At 41.3% G+C, this 19,539-nt stretch overlaps 1 protein-coding gene across 23 annotated transcripts in view; it reads right to left on the bottom strand.

The window, feature by feature from the left end:
- Positions 1-19,539, bottom strand: part of UNC80 (unc-80 subunit of NALCN channel complex) — a 287,092-nt gene that overhangs the window by 52,038 nt on the left and 215,515 nt on the right. For 19 of the 23 annotated variants that reach the window (XM_077272205.1, XM_077272209.1, XM_077272206.1 and 16 more), the window contains 4 exons: positions 18,934-19,099; positions 17,467-17,646; positions 16,674-16,812; positions 13,130-13,186 (listed from right to left, as the gene is read on the bottom strand). In XM_077272205.1, coding sequence (XP_077128320.1) covers positions 13,130-13,186; positions 16,674-16,812; positions 17,467-17,646; positions 18,934-19,099 — 542 coding nt within the window. The remainder of the gene's footprint in view (positions 1-13,129; positions 13,187-16,673; positions 16,813-17,466; positions 17,647-18,933; positions 19,100-19,539) is intronic. The other 4 variants (XM_077272212.1, XM_077272218.1, XM_077272225.1 and 1 more) reach the window with 2 other exon arrangements.

Below are 19,539 nucleotides of genomic sequence, written 5' to 3'. Positions count from 1 at the left end.
TGTAAAGTATACATTTTCTTGCTTGATCTTTTTGAATTGAAAAATAAAAGTGGTCAAATTATGTTTTCTTTCTTAAGCTCTGGGAAAGTTGAGGCAGCAAAAGAGGAGATTCTTGGTAACAACATGTTCTTTATTCGATATCAATTACAAAACAAAAGCAGGAAGACTCTGCAGGCAACGTTTTGGCCATAATTGGTCTTTATCAAGACCAGAGAAGAATTCATACTTTTGTTTTTTAGTTTCAATAAATTTTATTTTTTGAAATGCAAAAGAATTCAAAGATTTTCTCATAACTAATTCCCGCGCAGGGGAGATTATACATAAGCAATCAAATTCTAATAAAACTTTAACAGTTTTAAACATTAGAACGTAAAGACATAGACAAAAGGTAAAAGAAACGAGAGGAAGGGGGGGAGGGAAATTAAGAGATCTCACACTGCGCCGTAGCAATGATAACGAATTAAGTCGAAAGGCGAGTCCGAGGAGGTCCACCAGAATGCAGGCAGACCCTCCAAGGGATAGCGTTAAGACTTGACCAAGGTTAATATTGGTGTCCTTTTCAATCCAAGGTTTCCTGATCTGGTAGAAAATATCCCATGAGTCATTTCTTGTAGCCTGTATTCGTTCGTAAAGCATGATGGTGTTCATCTTATCTATGACCGTTGATATTGAAAGGGTAGTTGTTTTCCATCTCATCGCGATATGTAGCTTTGTAGCCATACAAAGCTGGCTGACCAGGTTATGAAGTTTGTTGGTAAAGCCAGGATATTTGGCTCCTAAAAGGAATACGGTTGGGTCAAGTTGGACCGCTCTGCCGAACAGTCCTTCTACTATAGATTTAATCTTTCGCCATAATGCAGAGACGGCCGGGCAATCCCACCATATGTGCTTTATATCTCCCAAGGCGCCGCATCCCCTGAAACATCGATCTGATAAATTTGGGTAAACAGCATGGAGTTTGTTCGGAACTTGATATGCCCTATGTAATAGCTTAATGGATGTCTCTACAAAAGAGGTTTGGTGACTACCTTTGGAAAGTGAACAGCAACATTTTCGCCAGTCCTCTAGGGGCATAGTCATATTTAAATCCCTCTCCCATTGTGTCATATATTTAGGCTTTTCACCCCCTTGTATATTATTTAAAGACGAGTATATTAGGGAGATAGTTCCCCTGCCCAGGGGATCATCCAAGCATTTCTGCTCATAACTGGTAGGGCGAAGAGGGGTCCTATGCTGTAAGATTTGTTCAGCAAAGTGAAAGATTTGCTTTATACGTAATATTTCTATAGCTGGTGGTGCATACTTTTGCATAAATTCTTGTTTAGTGAATAGTATGTTAAAAGGCGTGGTAAGATGTTTCAGAATGGTTATACCGTTAGATACCCACCAGGAGAAGGGACGGGGATCCAGCCCTGGTGGAAATGAGGGATTATGAAAAAGGTGAGTCAATAGGGAAGTTTTAGATTGTAGACAATTTTTGAACCTTTCCTTCCTCCAAAGCATCAGGGAATGGGCAGTGAACGGGGTTGTTGTATGGAGACCTTTCGGGAGCTTCTGTAAAGACCAAAAAAGACCAGGTAATGTGGATGGGGCCAAAAAAGAAGATTCAAGTCCAACCCACCTAGGCACATTATTTTTGTCTGCACAGGCATTTGTTAACTGGGCTAATTGGGCTGCCCTATAATATAATGCAAAGTTGGGCAGTGACAGGCCTCGTAATTTTCTATTGATAAACATGTTTTTTTGTCGAATTCTGGGTTTTTTCCCCTGCCATATGAATTTTGAAATCATGCTGTGAATCTCTTGTAACGTCCTGGGAGGTAGGCGGATGGGTAGGGAGCGGAATATATACAAAAATCATGGTAGGGAGACCATCTTAATGGCGTGCAGTCTACCAAGCCAGGATAGAGTCGTGGAGGACCACCTGGCAAGGTCGGATCTAAGATTTCGTATTAGAGGGATGTAGTTCCACTTAAATAGGGTCGACCTATGGGGAGTTAGGTTGACTCCGAGATAGGTTAGGGATTGCTCTTTTTTAGTAAATTTGAATTGGGAAACTGTTATTTTGTGTTTCTTTAGGGGTATTAATGAACAAGGCCTCGGATTTGTCTACGTTGATCTTAAGACCAGAGATCAGCTCAAACTCGTGGAGGACTGCAAATAGATTTGGAAGTGTAATGATGGGATTAACAAGGGTCAGAAGTAGGTCATCTTCGAAAAGGCTAGACTTATATTGTTCTTCCTTGTCTGTGGGTCCGCTAATGTTAGGATTGGTTCTAATAGCTTCAGCCAGGGGCTCCATGGCTAGGGCAAATAGAGCTGGTGATAGCGGGCAGCCCTGCCTTGTACCTCGTTGTATGTTGATAGGGGTAGGTTGGTTGGATGGTAATTTTAAATAAGCCGTAGGGCTATCATATAGTAGTTGAAGGCTCAAAATAATACCACGAGGAATGCCGAATTTTGAAAGAACTTCGAATAAGTAGGTCCAAGAGACTGAGTCAAAAGCCTTCTCTATGTCAAGTGCTAGTAAAAGCAGGGATTGTTTATGATGATTTGCTGAGTGTATTAGGTTAAGGTTCCTCCTAATATTGTCAGGGCCCTGCCTTTTAGGAATAAATCCCACCTGATCTCGATGAACCAATGCAGGTAGAATTTTATTAAGTCTGGCCGTGATGATGGACGTAAATATTTTTAAATCTACATTCAGTAGTGAGATGAGCCTGTAATTCTTAGGATAGAGATGGTCTTTCTTTAGTTTTGGAATTACTGTCACGTGGGCAGTATAGAATTCAGGTGGCATTTGGGTCCCACTTAACAGGGCGTTACAGAAGTTTTGAATATGAGGTATGAGTATGTTGTCAAACTTTTTGTAATATAGCGCCGTGAGCCCATCAGGCCCGGGGGCTTTATTTATTTATTTATTTTTTGATTGTTGTTTTTATTTAATCTGTGTTAATTGGTAGTTGGAGTTGATCGACGTCAGAGGCAGACACCCTAGGAAGCGCCAGATCTTTAAGGAAGGTTTGAAGACGCTGTGGGGGTGGGGGCTGAGGGGAAGAGTAAAGATTTTGGTGGTATTTTTGAAACGTATTATAAATAACATCTGGGTGGGCAGTAATTTGACCCGTTGGATCTTTGATAGAGGGGATGTTATTTAAAAGTTCTCTACTTCTGAGTTTGCGTGCCAGCATGCTGCTTGGTTTGTTGGCATGTTTGTGGAAGGTTGATTTAGTCCATGTTAATGCTCTTTCAGATCCATTTGTTAGAATAGAATTTAATTGTAACTTAACTTCACGGATCTGTTTAATTAGGTAGAGTGATGAGACAGATTGGTTTGCTTGTTCTAATTTAGAGAGCTTATTTTCCAATCGTAGTTGCAGTTCTGACCTTTGTCTTTTTTTGTTAGAGGCAATTTTGATTAACGAGCCAGTTATAAATTTTTTATGTGCCATCCACACAGTTCCGGGCGCCACTTCGTTAGTGTTATTAGTTTGAAAATATAGATTTAGATTGTCTTTTATGATAGATAGGACGGAAGGGTCGGTTAGAAGGGACTCATTCAATCTCCATTTAAACAGCCTAGAGGAGGTGGTATTAAATTTGAAAGGGAAGGTGGGGAGGAAGGAAAAGGGATTAGAGAAGGGGTAGAAAGGGAGGGAGGGGGGAAGGTGGGGGAGAGTATGAGGGGAAGAGAGAGGTAAGGGGGAATATGAATGGTATAGGTAGGATAGGTCGGTCTGTTGTAAATGGACCGAGCACTGATTGTTTGTATACTTGGATTCAGTGCTTGATGGTTATGATAAATTCGGAGGAGAGCATGGCAGCTCTCTGGCCTTACGGCAACGTCTGAGGATGTGTATAGCTTCCGTTTAAGTTAGATTGTAGGTCAAGTAAATCAGGTGACCCGAATATTTTGGCTTCTTGTTCTGGGGGGAGTTCTTCCACTCTCTTGCTGGTCTGGGTTTTCTCTGGGGGAGGGAAGAGGTATCAGCAGAGACTGGGATCCCGGCTTTAGTCAGAGCCTGTGTCCCCTCTTCCAATGTCCGGCAAGTGTACATTTGAGATTTAAATGTGAAGTTAAGGGCGAACGGGAAGCCCCACCGGTATTTGACTTGAGGCGCCTGCAAGGAAGCTGTAATCGGCCTAAGGGACCTTCTCCTGGCTAGTGTGGTGGCCGCAATGTCAGCATAAATGTGTACAGAATCTGGTAGGCCAGGTAAAATAGGGTGTTCTCTAGCTGCCAACAGGATCTGATCACGTGTCTCCTCATAATGCAACTTTAACCCCTTACTGACATCGGACGGGAAAATACGTCCGATGTCAGCTCCCCTGCTTTGATGCAGGGCTCCGCGGTGAGCCCGCATCAAAGCCGGGACAAGCTGTTTTGAAAAGCTGACATGTGCCCGCAATAGCGGCGGGTGAAATCGCGATTCACCCGCCGCTATTAACTAGTTAAATGCCGCTGTCAAACGCAGACAGCGGCATTTAACTACCGCATCCGGCCGGGCGGCCGGAAATGACGGCATCGCCGACCCCCGTCACATGATCGGAGGTCGGCGATGCTTCAGAATGGTAACCATAGAGGTCCTTGAGACCTCTATGGTTACTGATTGCCGGTAGCTGTGAGCGCCACCCTGTGGTCAGCGCTCATAGCACACCTGTTTTTCTGCTACATAGCAGCGAACAGCAGATCGCTGCTATGTAGCAGAGGCGATCGTGTTGTGCCAGCTTCTAGCCTCCTATGGAGGCTATTGAAGCATGGCAAAAGTAAAAAAAAATGTGAAAAAAATAAAAAAAATATAAAAGTTTAAATCACCCCCCCTTTCGCCCCAATCAAAATAAATCAATTTAAAAAAATCAAATCTACACATATTTGGTATCGCCACGTTCAGAATCGCCCGATCTATAAAAAAAAAGCATTAACCTGATCGCTAAACGGCGTAACGAGAAAAAAAATTGAAACGCCTGAATTACGTTTTTTTGGTCGCCGCGACATTGCATTAAAATGCAATAACGGGCGATCAAAAGAACGTATCTGCACCGAATTGGAATCATTAAAAACGCCAGCTCGGCACGCAAAAAATAAGCCCTCAACCGACCCCAGATCATGAAAAATGGAGACGCTACGAGTATCGGAAAATGTCGCAATTTTTTATTTTTTTTTAGCAAAGTTTGGAATTTTTTTTCACCACTTAGGTAAAAAATAACTTAGTCATGTTAGGTGTCTATGAACTCGTAATGACCTGGAGAATCATAATGGCAGGTCAGTTGTAGCATTTAGTGAACCTAGCAAAGAAGCCAAGCAAAAAACAAGTGTGGGATTGCACTTTTTTTGCAATTTCACCGCACTTGGAATTTTTTTCCCGTTTTCTAGTACACGACATGGTAAAACCAATGATGTCGTTCAAAAGTACAACTCGTCCCGCAAAAAATAAGCCCTCACATGGCCAAATTGACGGAAAAATAAAAAAGTTATGGCTCTGGGAAGGAGGGGAGTGAAAAATGAACACGGAAAAACGAAAAATCCCATGGTCATGATGGGGTTAATATCACATCTCTAGGCATGTCATTAGAACGTAGCTTACCCAGGGCCCTGTGTATTCTGGTAATATGAAGCAGGTACGGGTCCAGGTCCGGTAGTAATGCCGCAAAGAGGGCTGTCGCAGTATCCTTAAGGGCAACTATATGTTCAGGGAGCCCTCGTATCCGTATGTTGCTCCTACGAGACCTATTCTCGTAATCTTCGCATCTAAGTTCAAGTTCAGCAATGCGGTCTGTATGGAGCTTGAGGGTCTCCTGGTCCTCTTCTAATGCGTCTGTCACAGCGTCCATTTTCTCCTCCAGACTGTTTGTACGCTGCATAATTTCCTGTAGCTTGGAAGATATACTTTGCATAGCGGAGGTAAGTTCCGCCCGGAAGGTCTCTTGCAGGGACTTCGTGAGGGCTGCAGTAGATATTACGGCTTCCATATTCGGGTGTTTTCCTCTTGCTCTGCATCGCCATCGCAATGTGCTGCTGCAGACATTGGTAGTGAGGCAGTTGCGGCGGCCATTTTGGGAGAAGTACCGCTCATGAGGAGGTCCGTGATAGTTCGACCCGCCGACTGTGCTGCGCTTCCCTTCTTCTGCATCACGAGCTGCCTCTTTCCCTGGGGTGTATGGCCTCCGGTAGTGGTGCGTTTACCGTGCTCTGGTCGCTAGTTGGGGTTGATTTGGGTCAGTCGGGCGGCGGAGCTCAGCACAACATGTCCGTCACTGCCGGGGTCCGCGCATGCGCCCCCATACTTTTGTTTTTTAATTGATATGGAATGAAGAACAAGTTTCTTACCAAGAATTTGCTGTTTTGGTGCCTCGGCTTCCCTGAATCTCTACATTGCTTTTGGACCTGGTGGGAGGTCCAGCCGAGTTCAGCACAAGTGATCAATAATGCCTATGACGTCAACATCGGACTGAGTTCTTCCTTAAGTTTGCAAGATTGTGGTAAGAAAAGTATTTGACTGAACCGTATAAATATACCATAAGGCGGATTTGTCTCAGGTTGGAACTAATTATATGATTCAAATTAGAAAATGTGTCAATATGGTTATCAAAATTCTATACTGTATATTCAGCAGAAAAAAAATTAAAAAAGTTAGATCATGATACTGTTTTTCAAATCTGCAAAATAGATGTATGTAAACAACATGTATGTAAGTACCTGGATAAGAATGAAGTGATTAACCAGAGTCAGCATGGCTTTGTAACTAATAAGTCATGTCAAACTACCGTAACTTAATTTCCTTCTATGACAGAATCACTGACAGGGTGGATAAGGGAAATGCTGTAGATATAGTATATCTTGAATTCAGCAAAGCATTTGACAAAGTATCTCACACAATCCTTATTGAAAAAATGACTAAGTATGGAATGGACGAGGCAACTATTAGGTGGATTTTTAACTGGCTTAGTGATCGGACCCAAAGAGTGGTCATAAATGGCTGCACATCCAGTTGGAAGAATGTCTCAAGTGGGGTACCACAGGGTTCTGTCCTGGGCCCTGTATTGTTCAACATCTTTATCAATGATTTAGATGAAGAAATTGAGGGTACACTAATTAAATTTGCTGATGACACAAAGCTAGGAGGGATAGCTAATACTACAGAAGAGAGAGAGGATTCAAAAAGATATAAATAAACTGGAGCAGTGGGCAGCAACTAAAAGAATAATTTTTAACAAGAAAAAATGCAAAGTACTAAATCTGGGCAATAAAAATGAAAAAAGAATTTACAGAATGGGAGGAATAGGGCTAAGCAACAGCACATGTGAAAAAGACTTGGGTATACTAATAGATCCTAAACTGAACATGAGTCAACAGTGTGATGCAGCAGCAAAAAAGGCAAATGCAATTCTGTGATGTATTAACAGAAGCATACTGTCTAGATCACGTGAAGTCATTATTGCCCTCTACTCCTCTTTGGTTTTGGGTACCACATTTTAAAAAAAGACATCAACAAACTGGAGCAAGTTCAGAGAAGAGTGACCAGAATGGTGACTGGTCTGCAAACCATGTCCTATGAGGATCGGTTGCAGGATTTCCGAATGTTTCGCTTGCAAAAAAGAAGACTGAGAGACTTAATAGCTGTCTACAAATATCTCAAGGGATGTCACATTGCAGAAGGATCATCTTTATTCTCATTTGCACAAGGAAAGACTAGAAGCAATGGGATGAAACTGAATGGGAGGAGACACAGATTAGATATTAGAAAAAACTTTTTGACAGAGTGATCAATGAGTGGAACCGACTGCCCCGAGAGGTGGTGAGTTCTCCTTCAATGGAAGTCTTCAAACAGAGGCTAGACAGACATCTGTCTGAGATGATTTAGTGAATCCTGCTTTGAACAGGGGGTTGGACCAGATGACCCAGGAGGTCCCTTCCAACTCTACCATTCTGTGATAAGATGTCATGTGTACATGAGGAAAACCACAATTTATGGCAATTATATGACATGTAGCCAATATTATTTAGCAGTTTTCTCATCTGCAGACACTATTCACTAGAAGCTTCTAGTCCATTTTTATAAACTTCTATAGGCAGGAGCTGCATTTTGAAGACAGATCTGTAGACAGATTTGAGGCGTTTTTGAGAGTGAGTAACTAGTGGGTGAGAGAAGACTTTATTGATGAGTGGGAACAGAGGCATTTTTGGAGACCCCCTCTTATGAGCAGAATGGGTCTTTTTTGTTGCATGTCTCAATGGAGTACCACTGTGCATATTTAACCACCGCTCCATTCATTCTCTATGGGATTCATGGAAAAAGCTATCAATCAGCAGAGGGAGGACGGGGCTATCCTGCTGCTCATGAATAGGGTGAGTTGTGCTGCAACTAATAGTAATTTCTTGAAAAGTAGGGAAGAAAAAAGTGACCCATGGATAGAATTAGTGTCTCTGACTTTATTTTATGAGTGAGTATGGCAGCATAAACCTGGTGACAGATTTCCTTATGATCAGTATATAATCTATAGTTACTCAAATACAGTATTCATTGTGATAATACTAACATACCTAACACAAATATTTAGATAAAATGTAATAATAATTGAAGCCAGAGATATCACAGTGATCACTAACTTTAGCTTTGTATTATTTCATAAATTGATGAGGCTCAGGAACTAAGAAAAGCTTTCCCCACATCCTCTATGGCTATGCAATAATGGTGGAGAAATAGCTGTCAGCTTCTAGAAATAGTAGATGTTGGTTATTTTAGTTTTAATAAAGATAAGAATAAAAAATATGTGAACAACTGAATATACAAATTATTTTCCTTTCTCTGATGTATTATACTGATGTCAAACAGAAATCAGTCCCAGGAGCGCTGAAGGAGACAACATATGTAGTTTACCACAACGCGTTTCGACGGTAAACACCGTCTTCTTCAGGTGGGAGTTTTCTGGTGTTTACCGTCGAAACGCGTTGTGGTAAACTACATATGTTGTCTGAGTTTCCTTCAGCGCTGTCTGTTTGACATTCGCTCTTATCCTCCCTTGGAGGTATTCAGCTGGAGCTGCGGTGGTGCTCGACATCTCCCCTTCCCTGGGTTGATTCCTCTGCGCTCCCCTGTGACTGCTTTCACTTATTTTTATTTTGTATTTTACTGATGTGTCTCACTGCCCTTGACAACACCACCTACAGCATAGCGCGTATCACTTTGTATTGGTGCACTAGGTGTTAATAGCTGCTCTAATGATATGGGCACATCAGAAAAAAATAGTGTTAAAATCTATCAATTAATTAGATCATGTCAGATACCTCATGTATCAAACTTGTCTAAATGTACTGTCCATTGTAATGAGAGCTTAGCCTTCATGTTTAAAAGCATTTTAGTAAATTAAAGTGGAGCTCTGGCTGGTTATTATAGGCATAAGCAGCATGTGTTATTTTTGCACCTGGGGCCCTATTACGTTGGTTCTGCAGTATCACTAAATACTCCTGTTTATGGCATCACGTAACTCCTGAGTAAATGCAGATGCCCACATTGTACCGTTGCTTGTGCACAGAAGTGTTCTGGAGGTATTCTTCATTGCTGTTAGGAGTGAACATGATGCCACACAAATAGCACTACTACTTATAGAGCACTTCATACTCTTCTGGGTGCAGTGTTCAAGAGGCTTATAGTGAATGTCAGCTCAGGATGATAAGCCCCGCCGCTCGGTGCTTCACGGCGGGGCCAATCATTTATATACACCTTCCCATCTGCTTGGTTTCCATCTATCTCCACCCTTCTCTGGCTCTATGAATCAAACAAGAGGGGGGATGTAGATTGAGGGAAAACAAGCAGGTGGGAGGGTGTATTCCGAGTAAAGGGACTTGGTTTGAACAGTCATCTTGTGCAGACAGAGTCCCTTTAAACAGGACCTGTCATCACGTTGCAAGTGGCAGGTTTTGGCTCACATTTTATTCTCCCGAGTATACCATTTTTTCCTTTTTTAAATCCATCATATAGTGCCGGAGATATGGGCCTTTTTATTTGGTGCAAATTTTTAGTGGTCTTTATTAAGGTGGTTTGTCTAACAGGGTAATTTTGTAGAGCGGTCTAATGTCACCCCCCAGAGAATCCAGTGAGCAATGCCCCTTGGTAAAGACCATAAAAATTTCCACTAACTAAAAATGGCCCGTTTCTTGGGAACTGTATGGCGGATTTAAAAAAGAAAAAGAAAGGAATACTGAGAGGAGAAGCATAAATATAATAAGAGCAGAAACAGACCACTTTTGACCTGGTGACATGCTGTAAAGCATCACTCCGTTATTTTGTTTAGAGTGGTGCTACTAAACTCCAGTCCCAGCCCTCTGTCTTATACTTACCTTGTAGTGAAGCCACTCCAGTCCCGCGGCGCAATCTTGTGACCACAGCTTCAGAGAAGTAACAGTCATAAACTCTCACTCTCTCAATTCAAGTGTACGAGAGCCAGAAGGAGGATCTCATAGACGTGAAATTAGTTGTGACCGCCATGTTCAGCAATCTGCCTGAGACTGATGGGAGCAACTGTGATAGGAGAAGACAGCGGCTGGTAAGTATCAGACTAGGTGCAGGGACCTTATATTGGAAGCACCACTCCAGCTCTGCAATAAAAAAAATGCTGGAGTGGTGCCTTAAAGTACTTACTGTACATCATGTGCACAGTGTGTGCCATATTATGAAGGTACCCTACTGGATCTGGAAGAGAATATGTTGCCCCATGGAGGAACTGTACAATTCAATATAGAGGACACTATCGGCTCATATTGTTTGATCTTGCTTGGTCAGTTCCCTTCAGCTCTGTGCCTAATTAGCCTTCTTTTCTACAACCACAGGTATTACAGGTTACCGCTATAACTTCTTTTTTTTACATGGAACTGGTTTAACCCTCATCTTATACAGTATTTACACTGAGGAGCTCTGAATCTGTCTTCTAAGTCACTTAACAGAGGAATTACACATTAGTAACACTGACAATGAAGAAATGACAATGAGATACAGACTATATTCTAATAAATTTGATAGAGCTATAGACAATGACCACTAACCATTTTACTACCACAATCTCTCTCAGCTTCTCCTTTGCTTCAGGGGGAATTAATAACTGAAATTTTGAAAATCATCATTCACTGAACTGGAATTACCTAAAATTTAACCATTTTGCACACAAATGTCCAGACTGCATAGATTTTAAAATATTTCAATATCCTTGACTGAGACATTTTTCAAGCTCTTTTTTTACTATTTATATGAAGATGTCAGCTTTCGAAATATGTTTTTCTTTCAAAAGTCACTGTTAACTCTGATTGTTTTAGATTGGAATCACACTTTTTTTCCTAAGTAAAATGCTTTTACAGTTTTTGTTGCACTTTTTTTCTTAGCCAAAGCCAGAAGAGGATCAAGAGCGAAGGGAAGGTACAAGTTCTTCCTTTACATTCTACCTAAAAATTGCCACAGAAACTGTGATGTTTTGGCTAAAATGCTGTGTGTGAAACCACCTTCAGGAGATGTCTCTAGCCTTTATTCATTGACCCCTGGTAAGGAACAGGTGAGAGATAAAACACTTCTACACACACACTGTATACACACTGTACTGGCTCACAATTGTGAAATGTGCAGGTTTCTCTGTGCTTTCTATTTCCATGTCAAGTTCAAGAGTAATCATCAGTTTGATGTTGACGAGCGTATAAATTGGACGTGTGCTCGTCTGTATTTGATCTTATACATTTTTTAGTGTAGATGTCACACAGACATCACACGAACTTAAAAAATGGACACACCGATGGCACACAGATGAAAAGTAATTGAAAATCGCCCTAGTTTTCTGACTGAAACTCAGACAATTTTTCTTACACTCGTCTGCAGCCGGCCTAATACTTATTTTTGACAAAGACAGCAGATAGCCTATTAGTCTGATATAATTTGTTTGTAATAGCTTTTCAAATCTAAAATTTGTCCAAGAGGACCTGTCATTTGCCATAAATATGTATTTTTTTTAATCTGGTGTAAAGGATACTGTTCTTCTGAATTTGCTATTTTTTTTATTCCTGAGATAGGACTCCCTCTTCACTGTATGTAAATACAGTATTGTTAGCCAAGCGGGCATGGTCCTCAAATAGACTCCCATACAGAAGAGTTGAAGACCATACATCTTTGGCAAAAAATATTTGATTTATATTCATGGGTCCAAATGGTCCTGGGTTCGAGTTTCCCGCAGGTATGCCCGTTTCCTCCCACACTTTAAATGGGGACATTGATGAAGATGTCTGTAAAGTGCTGTGGCATGAATGGCGCTATTTAAGTGAGTAAAATAAAAAAAATACAAATAAATATAAATAAAATACACTTTCCCACTGTGACTATACTACTTGGTATTCATTTTTTTTTCCTTGGGTCCTGTGAATGATGTTCGATACTGTATGATGTAAAATCTGCTACCATGAAAAAATAAGATCTGATCTACAGTACCTGGCAGTAGCCATTAAACAGTGTGACGGACCTGAGATGTTCCGCTCCGTTTACATCCGAACACAACCGGTAGTGATAACAGTTGACTGGTTGGGGTGATGGATTTTGGATATATACCGATCTTATATTGATGACCCATTCTAAGAAAAGGTCAGCAGTATAAAAGTACTGGAAATCCAATTGATATTTGTTTTTTGGATATTGGACTAGGGCTTCAGTTATGAGATTTCTTGTCACCCATAAAGCTGTGCTAAAAACTGACTTTTATGTCACACAATAATGTAATAAATACAGAATCCATTATCCACAGTTATCTATCACCGATAAATAACTGTTAAAGTTCTGTAGAATCTTATATTGCTTCTTGAGCAGCAACATAAACCAAAGTAGTCGTCTCTGCCAGAAGCAAAATGCTACACCAAGAAGAAGGATCTGAAAATAAACCTCCTCAGACTGGCACTGATTACTCAATGAACACCTACAAGTATTGAGGGCTTACATTTATAGCAACAGATAGATCTGCACCTTTCATGACCAGCCAGAATGGGGCATGGAGAGAATAATGGAGAAACAGATCGAGAGGGAGGGGATGGCTTCTGGCTTTAAAAGCTGGCCTCCATCCTCTCTCTACTTCCTACATCACAATGACAGACAGATAGCATTCATACCTAGACAGGCTGATCTCGCCATCACGCCCATGGGAGTCGTCAAGAACATTAGGTTCGCTGCAGGAGGGGGAGGGAGATGAAGCATTGAAGGAAAAGAAAAAGCAAACAGAAAACAAAACAAAAAAGAAAATCTGCATGCAAAAGTATAAAAACTCAAATATGTATACAAATGAACTGAACAAAAGTACAAAACAACAGCAAATCATCTACGGTTCTCGGCATTCTGCACTTAAAAAATTACAAGAGTGGGGCAGAGAGAGCTCGATGGGGGAAGGGGAAAATGCACTGCCAAAAATTAAATTGAGGAGAAACAGGAGATAAGGAGGACTGAGCAAGAGCTTATGGTTCATGACCTGGAGATTAAAGCAGCAGTACTAGGGGAAAATTCCAGAATTAGGTTTCTGTCAGGTAATCTATCAGCTGATCCATCCTGCCTGAGCCATGGCTGCAGAATGAATCAGTGATCTGCTCCGGCATTGCAAACATCTGTTTCTCTGAAACACCGGGGTGCCTTCAAAATACAGAAGCACAGCTCAGTTTGAGTTGACTAGCTGCTTTTCCATGCCTACACAGCTACACTGAAAGGTCCCTCACATAGGGAGAGCTGTCAGTGTTATTGAGTGGGCAGGGAGAAGATGGCGTGACCTACCTCCTGGACTAGACTTCCTAGTCACCTTGTCCCTGTACGCACCTTTAATTTGTTTTTCTCTGCAGCGATATCATACATAAATCATTAATCCCCACCAGTGCTCAGTGACAGACTTGGGGCCCCTAAGTCCATCAGAGAACCTGGTAACATTGACTTTTAATTGATTTATAACCTTTGTATTTATCATTGCACACACATGGCATATCAAAAATAGGGTTGAATACATTTGTGAATCCACGCATAAGAAAAAAAAACCCTAGAAGCAAGAGATTTGCTTCCTAGTCAACTCCACATGATGTTGTTTTCTGCTGGCTGGACCTTGGAAGTTTGGTTTGGATATCCTCTCCATATTGAGTAGAGAGGGAGTGTGTTTTTATATAAAGGATTGGGTGGCTCGTGACATCAACGATGACACCATTGTTTGATTCGGAAATAGCATTTGTAATAACTACTAACTTGTAATGACTACTAGTCTTCCACATCTTTGCTCCTTCATGTTTAATGTTCATGGTCCAAAACTAATGCTCACTATTGGGATCCAGGAGGAACAAATTATATATTTATCAAGGTCAAACCCATTCTATAATGCCACGAAACACTTAAATTGCCCCCACAGTATAACTAGTAGATATGTATCACTTGTACATTACTTTTATTATTGGGACAACTGACAACTAGGAATTCAATATGCATGAATCTGGATAAGTTCACAAGACCACATTTTGGGTAAAAATGATGTCTGTGATAAAGCAAACAGCACTCGTACCAATGTTACTTAATGGGGATGTTCAGATGAGTTTTTTTGAGACCGAATTTGCGAGAGAAAAATAATCACAGCATACACTAGTGTCTTCTGAATGTTGAAGGCGACTCGCCTATTCAAGTCTATGGGTGCGTTCAAGTTGCAATTCATTAGCATAGAAAGTCATGTAAATGTTTAATAACTGCTGCTGCTAAAAAATAGATTGTAAATGGATGAAAAATTAGAAGAAAAAAAATTGTCTAACTTTTCTGGATGGAACTCAGATGACTTTTTCATATGCTTGTTCTTTTAAAGTGGTTTAACGATAAGGGTATGTTTCCACGTTCAGGAAACGCTGCATGTTTGACGCTGCATAGAGCCGCAGCGTCAAACACGCAGCGTCCAGATGTTACAGCATAGTGGAGGGGATTTCATGAAATCCTGTCTCCGCTATGCAGTAAAAGACGCATGCGGCAGACCTGCGGGAACGGACATGCGGCTCATCTCTTCAGAACGCAGCATGGCCTGACAATGCTCAAACAACGCATGAACAATGCAGGTGACCTGCCAGTGACCTCAGGTGCAGATTTGGTGCAGATTTTACCTGCGTAAAATCCTGACCAAATCCTGAACGTGGACACATACCCTAAAGGCCCCGTCTCACTTAGCGATTTACCAACGATCACGACCAGCGATACGACCTGGCCGTGATCGTTGGTAAGTCGTTGTGTGGTCGCTGGGGAGCTGTCACACAGACAGCTCTCCCCAGCGACCAACGATCAGGGGAACGACTTCGGCATCGTTGAAACTGTCTTCAATAATGCCGAAGTCCCCCTGCAGCACCCGGGTAACCAGGGTAAACATCGGGTTACTAAGCGCAGGGCCGCGCTTAGTAACCCGATGTTTACCCTGGTTACCAAAAAAAACAAACAGTACATACTCGCCTTTCGGTGTCCAGGTCCCTTGCCGTCTGCTTCCTGCTCTCACTGAGCCGCCGTACTGTGAGAGCAGAGCGCAGCGGTGACGTCACTGCTGTGCTCTCACTTCTCACTGTACGGCCGGCAGTCAGTGAGAGCAGGAAGCAGACGGCAAGGGACCTGACGGACATCAGAAGGCGAGTATGTATTGTTTTTTTTTTTTTACATTTACGCTGGTAACCAGGGTAAACATCGGGTTACTAAGCGCGGCCCTGCGCTTAGTAACCCGATGTTTACCCTGGTTACCAGTGAAGACATCGCTGGATCGGTGTCACACACACCGATTCAGCAATGTCAGCGGGGCCTCAACGACCAAAAAAAGGTCCAGGCCATTCCGACACGACCAGCGATCTCGCAGCAGGGGCCTGATCGCTGGTACGTGTCACACATAGCGAGATCGCTATGGAGGTCGCTGTTGCGTCACAAAACTTGTGACTCAGCAGCGATCTCGCTAGCGATCTCGCTATGTGAGACGGGGCCTTAAGGCTAGTTCTGCTGCTTTAATCACACATTGTTGGTCTTGGAAATCATGACCATGTAAATTCAATGGAAAGCACCAAAATGGTGTAGATTGAATCAGACACAAGCGAGTCGCGACCATTGAAGTGCTCCCTTTCTTCAATTATACAAAAAAAATATTGCTGCTACAGTATATAACATACAAAGCAAGAATCACATTGTAACATTATGTGGGTGCTGCTGGATCATTTCACCTCAATATGCCAGGTTTCACAATCAGCCAATTTAACAACATCTAACAGTCATGGACAAAGTCAATGGAATACAGAAACAAATCTAATCATGTAACGATGATATATGTTATTAAAGTCAGTATATTATGGCATGTAGCTGATTCCTCACTACAAATAATACTGATTTTAATATCATAAATCTCTTAGATTAACTATTATTTGCCAACTGTGGTCTAAAAAAACCTGTGCAATTAACTGAATCAGCCAGACTAAAACAGGAAACCTAATCCAATAGTAATGGCCTTCTAACTTCTTGTACTGCCACCTATCAGGAGTTGACTTGATTTGTAATAAAAGGCATTTGGTTATGATATGATGCATTGTGATACCTATCAAACAGCTATTAAGTGTATCTAAAGTATAAGGATAAGCTAAATTGTATGGGCTCTTGATCACCATGTGATGGATGGACAGCACAGTTTACCTTTGGCTGGGAAGCATGCCACCCTCAGCCTGGGGGACAGACAAGCTGGATGTGTGACTGGAGAAACGTCTTCTACCAATGGCACTCAAGAGGTACGCATCCTGCTCACTTACCACACTGGGCATGCTCACTGAGTCATCTGCAATCAAACAGTTTATAGTTTTAGATTTTCAATATGAATATGAATATTACATCTGGAGATAACAGATTAATTTTAAAGAGGTATTCTCATCTTGGACATTTATGTCATCTCCGCAGAATGTGCTGCAAAAGTCTGCAGGTACCATTTAGGACTCAAGTCTTGAGAACAAAGTCCCACCTCACACCACCGTACACAGACAGGTGTTCACGCATGTGTCCATTCACTTGCACTAGTGTTCTGAAATTTGCAGGGCATGCTTGACTGACTTTTCTTGGGATCCCCATAAATCGTACAGAGGGAGATGTACATACATGGCCACTACTGCTATCCTAGTGATGTGAGGTGGGGCCATGATCATGAGATAGGTGTGAGTACCATAGGAGGAACATACATTCATCGTACATTTGTTGTATCCTGCCATAAAAACAAGGTGGAAAACCCCTTCAAGAGAAATGTATCAATCAGTATTTTCAACCACATACTAAGAAACATCAAAAACTAGATGACACACACCTTCCAGATGTACATGAGTTGATGGGAGAAAGAGTGACTCAAAATAAAAAACTCAGTAAAGCCTCCATCAAATAGATTAACTTGTGGAGCAGATTGCCTGGTTACTGTATGTTCTTTTTTCATCCATCCTATACTTACTTTCTTCTTCTTCCTCATCTGTACGACTTAATGTGTCCTGAGAGGCTTGCTGTGAGTGCTCACTGTCCTGTTCCCAGACAGTTCCAGTTCCTGTATTGGAGCGAGACATTGTGGCCAAACTCAAGCGATAAGCCGAGGTGGAGGTGCCAACAGTGCTGATGGATGTCTTCCCTTGGTATGCTACAACATAAAGATGTAATTACATGGGTGAATATTGGAAATTCAGGCTCTGCTCACACTACAGCTAGGCTCATTTTTGTCAGTTTTTGCTGTTGCTTTTTGATGGCAATAACAGTGTAAACTGCTGCTCTACTCCTTTTTGTGAAAAAAAACCTGCCGAAAATTATGGGCCCATTACATATCAATGGGATCTGTCAGACCCAATTTAATAGTAGATCAGTCATGGCTGATTTAATAACATATTCATTAACAGAAATGTGAATAAAGTTATATTCTAAGCCAGGTTTCCCAAATTAATTTCGGAGTTTGAACCGCTCTGTCCATTCTGGTTGTGGGCCTCCTGACCCAAACTCAATAGCCTCCTATCTGTCTGAGGTTGTTGAGTTTGGGTTAGTAGCACTGCAGCCGGTCTTCAACCTAAATTTAGTGCAGGATATAATTTATAAAAAATAATTTAACTCAAATCATGTAACATGGAGAACAAATTATCAGCCAATATGTTTTTACTTATGTGTAATAATTGGAAAGAACAATGCAAGGTGTGCAGCATTTTACAGTATATCCTTAATAGTGATGACCGAACGTGTTCGGATAAGGTGTTATCCGAGCATGCGCGGGTGCTATCCGAATATCTTAGGTGTGCTCGAATAGTATGTTTGAGTCCCCGCGGCTGCATGTCTTGCAGCTGTTAGACATGGGGTATGCCTAACAGGCAATCCCCCCATGTGTAGACCCGAGACATGCAGCCACGAGGACTCGAACATACTATTCGAGCACACCTAAGATATTCGGATAGCACCCGCGCATGCTCGGATAACACCTTATCCTGACCCATTTGCTCATCACTAATCCTTAGTATTATATATTATCGTATGATTGATACTGTACTAGAAAAATACCATAACAGTATTTTTATCATTCAGACAGCACGGCACCTCAGTGGGGTTCTGGGTGAAAATTTGATTCAGCGCTAACATCTGCATGGAGTTTGTATTATCTCACTGTTTTTGCATATGAAAAATATAATAATAATAAAGAAGAATAAAAAAAGACTAAGTAAATTGGTTAGTCTTCTTAAGCACAGGAATTGATGTGAGTGATGGTGAGCTCTGCACAGCACTGAAATTATATAAATGATGGGATAAAATATTACTTTTCCAACCTATATTATCTTCAGCCATCATGGTCAACACACAAATATGAACTTGAAAATGAGGGGAAAAATAAAGATTATTTCTTTAGTTTACGGTATATGATAGAATAAGACCTGTGACTCCCATCCTGTACCTGATCCACTATGTACGGCCTCCTTCAGGATCTTCAGTTCACTGTTAAATTCATTGATGAGAGAGCTTTTGCACAGTGGCCGTGGGATGAAGCGCCGCTCTAGTTGGTCTGCTATGTGTTGGCGTGCACTTAGTTCATCCTGGTTCTCTGCCGGCTGGGCCAACAGCTGTTGGGTAGAGGTGAAAAGTCAATTGGCAATTACTTAGATTACTAAGATTACACACCAGGTACATTATACAATCTACCACTAATACTATTTTAGTCTCTTTAAAACTTTTGATATTCCTCTGTTTGTGATGCCAAAATAAACCAATTTTGTATGTGCTATGGTCTTGATAATCTAGAAAATATTTTTAAATATTGTTCAACAATATACGGTATGTGAAAATATACACTGTCTATTCACCAGACTATCATTATTTTCTAAATAAATCATTAGTCAGGAATATCTTCAATTTATAATAAAAAATGTACAGTATGATTTATCCTTAAAATAGCTACATTTTTTTTTTCTATTGCCTTCTTCAAGACTATCTCAGTTTTTAGTACGCAGAAATGAAAGCACTACATAAGCATAAATGGTTCTTTCCTTCATAAACACCATCA

Source organism: Ranitomeya variabilis, chromosome 7 (genome assembly GCF_051348905.1).
Source record: "Ranitomeya variabilis isolate aRanVar5 chromosome 7, aRanVar5.hap1, whole genome shotgun sequence".
Lineage (NCBI taxonomy): Eukaryota > Metazoa > Chordata > Amphibia > Anura > Dendrobatidae > Ranitomeya > Ranitomeya variabilis.
Note: the sequence above shows the minus strand (reverse complement) of the source record. Positions and strands in the feature narration are given on the sequence as shown.